This window comes from Marmota marmota, unplaced genomic scaffold, assembly GCF_001458135.2.
Source record: "Marmota marmota marmota unplaced genomic scaffold, marMar, whole genome shotgun sequence".
In the NCBI taxonomy this organism is placed as follows: domain Eukaryota; kingdom Metazoa; phylum Chordata; class Mammalia; order Rodentia; family Sciuridae; genus Marmota; species Marmota marmota.
Genome location: NW_026000052.1, coordinates 3543778 through 3553628, shown reverse-complemented (window position 1 = coordinate 3553628; position 9851 = coordinate 3543778). Strand labels below are relative to the sequence as shown.

The 9851-nt window shown below is 53.6% G+C and overlaps 1 protein-coding gene across 19 annotated transcripts in view; it reads left to right on the top strand.

The window, feature by feature from the left end:
• Positions 1–6: 6 nt before the first annotated feature.
• Positions 7–9851, top strand: part of Adamts13 (ADAM metallopeptidase with thrombospondin type 1 motif 13) — a 57904-nt gene continuing 48059 nt past the window's right edge. For 13 of the 19 annotated variants that reach the window (XR_007351307.1, XR_007351305.1, XR_007351306.1 and 10 more), the window contains exons 1-7: positions 7–450; positions 2752–2901; positions 5401–5536; positions 6230–6426; positions 8360–8443; positions 8733–8857; positions 8973–9119. Coding sequence is in view for 13 of the 19 variants with exons in the window: in XM_015505713.2 (XP_015361199.2) it covers positions 46–450; positions 2752–2901; positions 5401–5536; positions 6230–6426; positions 8360–8443; positions 8733–8857; positions 8973–9119 (1244 nt within the window). In the remaining 6 variants the exon portion in view is untranslated. Of the gene's footprint in view, positions 451–2751; positions 2902–3246; positions 3314–5400; positions 5537–6229; positions 6427–8295; positions 8444–8732; positions 8858–8972; positions 9120–9851 lie in introns of those variants that run through there. The other 6 variants (XM_048813387.1, XM_048813393.1, XM_048813390.1 and 3 more) reach the window with 6 other exon arrangements.

Here is a 9851-nt window from a genome sequence, read left to right as displayed (position 1 = left end):
CACGGGTCCCCTGCCCTGGGGCTGCGAGGCGGCCCGCAGGTTCTGATGTTCTTATCAGAGAGCGATGTCACCAGCACGCCAGCTCGGCTCCGGCGTTCGGGGGTGCCCCGCCGAGCTGCAGCCGCCCCCGAGGAGTCGGGTGGGCGCTGCGAGGGTCCGGGCCGTGCCCCGGCGGTGCCGGAAGCCTGCCCTCTCCCCAACCCGAGCCAATCACCAGGACGCGGTTTCGAGGAAGAGGAAAAAGAAGTTATATTGTTTTGCCAGCAAAAGAGAATGGGACTCCTGGCCCAGAGGCTGTGGTTCTGCCCGTCACGGGAAGGGGTTAGAGGTGATTCCCAGGCTGCGTGGCCCGGTTCTCTGTTGGAGTTGGAAGTCACGTGTTCACTTGGGAGCCAGTGGTTTCTGAGAACTCCTGGGCCGTCCCCAGGTCTGAAGGGCTTCGTTCCTGTGGTGGGTTTGTACTCAAGAACTGGAAGTCTGCCTGGAATGGGGAAGAAGGGTGATCCCGCTCCCCCCACGACCCGAGTTTGGGGAGCGGGGAGAAACACGTTCATTTAAAAAATAAGTCGCGATGGCAGAGAGCAGGGTCTGTATTCAAAGCATAAAGAGGACGGTGCTGTTTCGGGAGGACCCCCAGAGGGAGGCAGGCCCCAGCCCAGGAGTGGTGTCCCCACAGGGAAGTGGACTCCAACTTAGGCCATGCGGGTCCGTGACATTTTTCCAGAAAGGGATTTAAGAACAGGTCAAAGTGAGGCATACATTGATTTTTATCTGGAGAAGGCAAGAAGTACACAGAGATGGTAGAGTGCCGGCATTGAAGAGGAGAGAGCTGACTTCACCTGGGCCAGTCGTGTTTATATACGTAAAGGCCATACAGACACGATCTAGGAGGTTATTTGCAGTCCCCCTTTGTGTGGGTATATTAAGTATTACTGTTATCAGGTGGCTGTAATACCACCCAGAAGGAAAGAGGAGAGGCCATACTGCTTTCTGCTCTAGAAGTATTTGGAGTCAAATTGACAGGAAAATAGGTTTTATTCAGAGCCATCTTTGAAGAAAGATAGAACATTTGAAACTAATTAAGTTTCTTCTATCTCCGAAATCCCTGATATTATAACTTTTAAGGGAGAAGAGACAGGGAAGTGCCAAAAGGCAGCACATGTATGCAGATTAGGTGGCCCTTTCTGCTCCCATCTTTGGCACCTGTCAGGACTGGGGTGGGGATGCACCCTCCACTCTCAGCATGTGGAAGCCATTCTCCATTTCAGATGAGGGCCCTGAATTCAGTTTCATTCTCTACTAGGGATTGTTTTTTGATGAAAAATCTGTGCTGATTTCCCTTGGGGGGTGTTCATTGTTCTGCGTTGTGAATTTAAACAGTACTGCGTTGGTGTAACATTGAGAACTACTTGAGAGTATGACGTGTGAATGAAGACATCGGATTCTTGTGGTATAAATCAGAAATATCTATTTGCTGAGCAGTATTCTGGGACCTGTTTTTCTTTCTCCTCCCTTTACTAATTGGCACATTATTATCATACATAATAATAGATTCATTGTGACATACTCATATTTGTATGTAATATAGGATCTGTTTTTCTTTAGGTCCAGGTAAGGAGAGAGGTTACTAAAGGACCTATGGATAAGGATAAGGGTTGCCAATCAATTTATTTTTGTATTTATTTTTTAATATTTTATTAGTTATTGATGGACCTTTATTTATTTGTTTATATGTGGTGCTGAGAGTTGAACCCAGTGCCTCACACATTCGAGGCAAGCTCTGTAGCCACAACCCCAGCCCCTGACAATCAATTTAATAGTATTATTTGTGATCAAAGTATGTGGAAGGAGCACTTAAATCTACCTTTTAAAACACCAGCAGAAGACAGGAGTGCATGGTACAGGGAGGGGCAGCTTACCTGGTGGTGACTGAGCAGGAAAGAGAGAGGGGAAGGGACCCCAGGACCCCCATACTCCCTTCAGGGGCACACCTCCAGTGACCTAATTTCTCCCCACTAGACTCCACCTCCTAAGGGTTCCTCCACCTCCCAATATTGCCACAGGCTGGGAACCATACCTTTCATATATCGACCATAATGGGGAGCGGGAGGGGTGGGGAGCACAAAGAGTGTTTTGGAGCATGTTAAAGACCTTCCCAGGAGATGCATTGGGGTTGCTAGGTGGGTTTGCAAGGGTGAGTGCAGAGATGTGGGGCTATGTACCTGCTCTGTGACTCTCCCCATGGGGTATGGGTGCAGACTGGGCAGGTAGTTGTGGGGGCATAAGGGTGTAGATGTCCAAAAAAGAGCAGCACAGGGAGGGCCACAGTCTTCTGGGTGAAGAGGACAGGTGCAAGGGAGGGAGTGTGGGAAACGGGTGTGGGGTGGGGAGGCCAGCTGCCAGGGCAGAGCTCTGATGCCTTTTATGCAGCCTCTGGTCAGCCAGGGTGGAGACCTCCAGGGTACTATCTAAGGCCTGGCATTCCACGCAAGCCTCTGTCTCCAGTGCCCTGGTTCAGAGCTCCCTCTTCTTCAGACTGGAAGAGGCCAGGTGTGCATGGCTGGGGGGGCTCTCCTGGTGCAGGTCCAGGTTGGGGTCTGTCCCAGAGCAAGGCCAGGTTGCAGCAGGAGGAGCTGCCGACTGCCCATCCCACTGCCTTGCCTGGGAGGAAGCTCCCTAGAGTCCCGCCCAGCCCGCCCAGCCCACCACAAGAACTTGACATTCCATCCTGACCAGATTCTGTGTCACCAGGGCCCCTCTCCTGCCACAGGGGCTTTCCTGAGGATGAGCCAGCTTCACCCCTGGGTGAGATGCCAGCTTCTGTCCGTGGCTGGCGTCAGGGGAGTCCTTGCTGGTGCCTTCTTTGTCCTGGGCTGCTTGGCACTCTCCGATTTCCAGCAGGTGGGCTCATAGCAGGAGCTAGCTGTGCAGTCTTGGGGGGCAGGGGGCGGGGCTGCCAAACAGCTCTGAGGATATGTAGACCTGGTCTTTCAGCTGACTGTATCAGCTTCAGGCATACTGGGTGGAGGAACCCGAGTTTGGTGTTTGGGGGGAGAAAGGGGCTCACTGAAGAGGGAATTGGTTTCTCCCTGTGAAGGTGACAGACACGTTTTTCCCAGACTGTGAAAGTCACCCTTCTTTGCCTCTCCCCGCCTAGCCAGCCCCTGCTCTCCCTCTCCCTGCCTCTGACTTCCTCTCCTTGATCTTGCCTCCTGCCCCTTCTTCCTCCTCCTTTCTGTCTTGCAGTACTTTCTTCAGGCCCTGGAGCCCAAGGACCTGGCTTCTTACTTTGGCCCCAATGCTACCTTTGAAGGTACTTGCCCTGGTGTTCTCTTAGCCAGGGGAGTTTTTCAGGACTTGGGTGGGGTACCTCCCCACTGAACCAGTTCCAGGGTTTTTGATGGCTCTGGAGGGAGGAGGTCGGAGAAGTTGTTTCACCCCTGTTAATTAGCTCTGTTACTTCCTGCCAACTTGATAAAGCTGCTCTGGGTATTCTGGCTGGGCTGGGGTTCTGACCCTAGGCTTCTGTTAAACATCCCACAGGAATGGTCATTAATGGGCCAGTCCCTTCCACATGGCCCCTGCTGGGCTGGCGCATTTTCAGGAACTTTGTGGTTTCTGGCCATGGATGTAAATATTTATTTCATTTGTGGGAAACAAGACAGGCACTGAACCGGCTTCCTCCAGAGCCTGGCTGCCATCTTCTCAGGCTGAGCTCTCTCCCCTGTCTAGCAGGCTCATATCTCGGGGTGCCAGTCCCCTTTCCCAGTAGGACCCTGATGACTTCAATTGTTCCCAGTAGGACCCTGATGACTTCAATTGAAAGGCTGGTGGGGGCCAGACGTGGTGGGCTAGTGGTCAGGGGGAGCGATTAGGGCCAATCTGCTTGTGCCCTGGCTTCCTTGTGGTTTGCCTGGGGCCTGGCTGGAGGATTGCTGGGGCAAGGGGGCTGCTCCACATCTGCCCCTACCTGGGCCAGGATACTGTTGCCTGGGGTCTGAGTCTTCTGGGCTACCTTGGTGTGAGACAGTGAGGCTGTCCTGGGCTCCTGCTTTCCAGGGAGGCTGGAGGCTCCATGAGGAGTCTCTTCCCTCTCGGTAGGGCTCATGACATTGCTACTGAAACATCTGTTTCAAGGCCAAGTCCATTTTGGTGAGCACGGGTTCAGCCCCAGGCGAGCCCCGGGGAAGAGAGGCAACTTGTCCACCAGTCCTCTAGATGGGGAGGGCAGGACTCACACCCAGGCCCTGCTTCCAGGCCTGTGCTCCTACCCACTCTCCTTTGTCAAAGTAGGAGGACTTGGGTGGGCGAGCAGGAATTGGTGAAGTGGCTCCTGTCTCCACAGTGCCCTGGTTCATGGTGGCCCCACTTACCTGCAGCTGTGCGGATGGGCTGGGGGGCTGCACTGCAGGGTTATGTTCTGCTCTCTGAGGGTCCTTCTCCTTCTACCATGAGCTGGGCCTCCTGGCCCCCTCCTTTACCAGTGAGGGGGTGGTAAACACCTCCTTGAGGCTACTGAGGGGGCCCCCCACCACTGCTTCATGAGAGGCTGTACCCTGGGGCAGCAGGGCACAGTGGCCAGGGTCACATACAGTTCTTCCCACTTGGTGAGTGGGAGCTTGGGACAGCAACAGGGATAGGGTGCTGAGGGTGTGGCTGGTGGGCCCCAGGGTGCAAATTCCCTAAATTCCTTGCCTCAAGGCTGAATGTTCTGACCTGACACTGCATCCCATCTTTGCCTAATATCAAACCCCAGGGAGGGAGATGGAGGCTCAGAAAAACAGGCCACCCATTTAGCTGGTGGCAGAGCCAGATACAAACCCAGCTTTGTGGACCCCAGGTTACTGGGAAAGATGAGAACCTGGGCTCTGAGTGCAGCTGGAAGCCCTGCCACTCCTTACTCCCTGCAGCTGGGCCTCTGCATCTCCACCTGGGTTGTTACAAGGACAACACTGTGTCCCATGTTACAGCACAACAATCTTTCCACAAACAGAGCTGTTTTGTACTGTTTTGCACCCTGGTCCCTGAGTTGGGAGCCCCAGCCAGAGCCAGGAAAGATGCCATTCAGGCTCAACCTGTTGACATGGGCTCTGCTGGTCCCTTGAGATGCTTCTGTCCTCATGCCTGGGATCCCATGTGGGTTTATTACAGGGCCGTGTGCATGAGCAGAGGTTGAAGTGTGGGCAGGGGCTATTGGCAGCATGTGGTGGGCAGCAAGCCCAGTCCAGGAGGACCTGGCTTCCTGCCTTCCATGAAGATGAGTTTTGGATGTGGACTCAGAGAGGGCTCAGGCAAGGCCTGCCCAGTGCTGATAGCCCAGAGGGCCTCTCCTGCAGGGGATATGGTGATCCTCCAAGGAGAGTGGGTGCTGTGTGCTGGAGGCTGCTTTTTCTTCTGTAGGAAGGTGACATCTTGGTGGGTGCCGGGAGGCCGTATGTCCAGCCAGTGAAGAGGCATCACTGGGAGCTGGTGTCTCACTGGAGCAGTGCCCAGCCGCACCTGATCCACAGGCCCACAGTCCCAGAGTCTGTACAAGGTACAACTGGGAAAGAGAGGGTAGGACACCATAAAGAGCTCAGCAGAGGGACTGACTCTTCCAACACCAAGGAGGCTCTGCAAAATGTCCCGCCATCACGGAGGCATCTTTAGGATGCAGGGGAGTGCCCAGTGTAGGAGATGGTGCCGGGGCTCATGTGGCCAACAGCTGTCTATTTAGTAGACTGCCCACCTTGAGCAGCCCCTCCCTGTTTACAAGGCACATTCCCAGGCATGCACCTTTGTAGTCCCCACCCAGGACTGCAGGACTGAGGTTCCCTTGTTGCAAATGGGGACCTGGTGGTTCAGAGGTGGAATGTGGCTACCTAGGCCCACACAGTGGCCCCAGGACAGCCAGGGTCTGCTACCCACCAGTCCAGGATGGTGTAGTCTGTATCTGGGTGCAAGTAGGGTGGTGTCTTGAGCTTTTTCCATCTTGGGGGTGAACCTTTTTTCTAACCTGTGCCCTGAGTGGGGTACACGAGGCAGAGGAGGGTATTGGGCTTTGGATAGACCCCGAGGAAGTGGGAGGGTGCCTGGATTGGTGACCCAGTGGACAAGACAGCCTTTGGCATTTCCTCCTTGGCCCCACCCTCCTGTGTGTCCCAGAAGGCCTGGTCCCAGTGGGGGTGTGAAATGGGTTTCTGGCTCCTGAGAGCTATGCTTTTCAAGCTGCCAGCCTCTCTTCTTTTAGCTCCCCAGCACCTGCTTTCCAGAAGCTTCACCCTCGGCCTTCCGTCCACTCCAGGCCGTCCCTCCCCTCGCCTCCAGAGACGGAGACGGGCTGCAGGGGGCACCCTGCACCTGGAGCTGCTGGTGGCTGTGGGCCCCGATGTCCACCAGGCTCACCAGGAGGATACAGAACGCTACGTACTCACCAACCTCAACATTGTGAGTCCTGGATGGAGGCGCTGGCCCTTGTGGGATATGGCTTAGGCCTCTGGTGGGGCTCTGTGCTGTCCTTGGGAGCCTCTGGACACAGTGCCCCAGAGCTGAGCTCAGTGGATTGAATACAGATTTGGAGCTCAGGCTGGGGCCAGCTGGGGGCCTGGAGCAGGGAGAGGCCTGGCTGTTGTCTTCTTCCTCCTCCCTCCCCTTCTCCAGCAGCAGAGGTGGAGGAGGTCTGAGAACCTCTCAGCTCCAACAACAGCCTCTTGCCATTAGGACCGTTTGCCTCTGGCTGCCCTCGAGTCTGCTCCTCCCAGGGTCCATCCTCCTAACACTACTCTGGAGGTGCAGGCTGCTCACAAGCCTCTGCTCCCACACTCAGTTCCCGCCTCCTGCTCAGGAACAAGCAGGGTAGATCAACAGTCTGAAGTCTAAACAGACAGTCTGTCAGTGGAGAGGCCCCTTTCCATTTCTTACAGGGATGAGGGAGGGCAGGGGACACCACTCCACAAACCGTCATCTCAGAACAGCCAGTCAGGCAAAGATGATCTCACCCACTTAGTTATCAAGTCTAACCCAACAGACCTGTGGAAGGAAGTGCCAGCCACTAGAGAGCCACATGGAACAGGCATTGAGAACACCCACTCCAGGCTAGGGGCCAGTCCCTGCAAACCTCAGGGTTCAATCTGGCGGATGATGTTTACCCACCAGGGTGCAGTGACAGCATACCACCTGGTAGATTCAGCTACTAAGAACTGGTCTTAGGAATTTGACTAACTGGACTTTAGGAACATCTAGGAAATGAGCTTCAGATGGTGAGTGGAAACTGGTCTCCTTCTGTCCCTGGTCTGCTCCAGAGGTGGGCTAGAGGAGGTTCATCTGGTTCCAGCCTCAGGTCTATCACCTATTTTGGACAAAAGGGGAAGTCCCCCTCTGCATCTAGTCATTTTACCCAAAGCCCATTCCCAAGCCGGCTCTGACCCAGGTGGTATCTGTGCACTCCTCATCCTGCAGGGGGCTTGGGTGCAGCCACCCACACCTGTTGGTCACTCCCTTTATAGGCATGGTCAAATCTAGAACAAGCTGTATAGGCCTAAGCCCTGACAGTGATGTTTTCTCAGTGAAAAGTCTTTCCTATAAATTGTTTGAAACAGTTGCTTTCAGATTTTGATCCCTTTCTCCAGTTCTCATATACTGAAATCCAGTCACCCAGCACAGGCTCCCTCTGGTCCTTTATGTTTCTTGAGGACAGCTAGGTGGTGAGGTGGGACTTGCCCATGCCCAGATGCTGCCCAGGGTGGTAGTGGCTGTTGTCAGCACAGGGCACCCACTTTTGCCAAGTACTTCGTAGCTACCTGTCTCTGAGTCTGCCAACAACCAGGGAAGGCTTTATGTCCATTTTACAGATGCGGAAACTCAGTGGTTAGTGAATAGGATCCTGAACACAAGCCTAGGAAGCAGCAGAGGTTGGATTCAAGCTCAGGACAGTGATAAGCCCATCGCTGTTTTGGGGACTGTGTCCTTTAAAAGACAAGCTGGCATGAACAACAGCAGTGTGTGGACCTCGAGCTGCACCTGACTCAGGGACCCCCAGCAGGAGCAGGAGAGGGAGTGTGGCTGGGGAGGGCTCCGGGGGAGGAGGGGCCTCAAGCAGGAAGGACAGGTATTGCTGGTAGGTGGATGTAGAAAGGGCAGGATGAAGAGTCTGAGAGAAGCTGTGTGTGCGGAACAGTCCAGGCTAAGGGCAGTTTGCTTCCCCCAGCATGTGGGTTTCTTTATGTTAACTGGCCTTCCTAGAAGGGCATCTGCCCAACTGTTACTGGACTGGCTCCTCATGCTGATGGAGCACCCTTGCCTGCCCTCTCTCTACAGGGCCCCTAGAGCAAAGCCTACTCTTCCCACCCCTGTGTTCCCTCTCCTGTTTGTCCTCCAACAGGGATCAGAACTGCTGAGGGACCCGTCCCTGGGGGCTCAGTTCCGTGTGCACCTGGTGAAGCTGATCATTCTCACAGAGACCAAGGTAGGCACCAAGGTGGATTTCTACTGAGTTGAGCCTGACGTGCTTTCAGCACTCCCTATCCTCTTGACCTTCCTGTGGATGCCCTAGACCAGGTGCAGGCTGTCAGCCAGGCAGACCTGCTCCCTTTCTGGATGTCCTGGCTCTCAGGTGTGGTGAGCGGCTGTGCTTCTTGGAACCTCAGCTTCTCACCTGTAATGTGGGGCAATGCCAGGTCGTTAGGAAGACCAAGTGGGAGACATACCCACAGCCTGCACCATCCTTAAAAAGCGGGTTGTGTTATTGATCCCAGGATGCTCCCAACATCACAGCCAACATCACCTCGTCCCTGTTGAACGTTTGTGAGTGGAGCCAGACCATCAACCCTGTGGATGCCACAGACCCTGGGCATGCCGACCTGGTCCTCTACATCACCAGGTAGCTGGGCTCCTCAGGGCCAGGCCTTCTGCCTACCTGTGACCTTCCTGCCCTCTTCACATGTGGCCTGGCTGCAGTGAGCACCAGTGCCCACTTGGACTCTTCTCTTGCCAAGGTTCGACTTGGAGTTACCTGATGGCAACCGACAAGTTCGGGGGGTCACCCAGCTGGGGGGTGTCTGTTCGCCCTCCTGGAGCTGCCTCATCACAGAGGACACTGGCTTCGATTTGGGGGTCACCATTGCCCATGAGATTGGGCACAGGTATGTGCCCCACCAGCTGGCCAGGGAGCTGATTTGGGTCCCTAGGATGGAAGGGTGTGGTCTTGAGGGCAGTGGGCATGGCAGAGCCTGCCAATAGGAGCCTGCTCCTCTGACCCACTGGAATAGGAAGGGTAGGAGCGAGATAGGGACATCTGACACTTCTTGATTACTGAATGATTAAAAGAACCCACCAAAAGCAAAACAACTTAGCAATTAAACTAAGTTTTGTAGAAAATTCAGGTTTTAAAAAAACAGGCTGTAGGGCTGGGGCTGGGGCTCAGTGGTAGAGCACTTGCCTAGCATGTGTGAGGCACTGGGTTTGATTCTTATCACCACATATAAATAAATAAAATAAAGGTCCATTGACAATTTTAAAATATTTTAAAAAAACAAGCTGTAAAAATTATTACAAGTCCCTCACTTAGAGAGGGACTTAAGCCCAGGGCCTCACACAGGGTAGGCAAAATAATTTGTATTTGCTGCATTGGGATCATGACATACATTGCTTTGTTACCCTGCCTTTCAATTTAAAATACATCTCAAACGTTTCTCCTAGGTTTCTAACATTTTTGTATGCACCACAATTATTTAAGTAATCCCCTCTTGTTGGATATTTAGGATGTTTCCAAATTTTTCCAGTTAGGCACATTATACATTCTTGTAAAAAAATTTTTTTTAGTTGTAGATGGACACAATACCTTTATTTTATTTTTATGTGGTGCTGAGGATTGA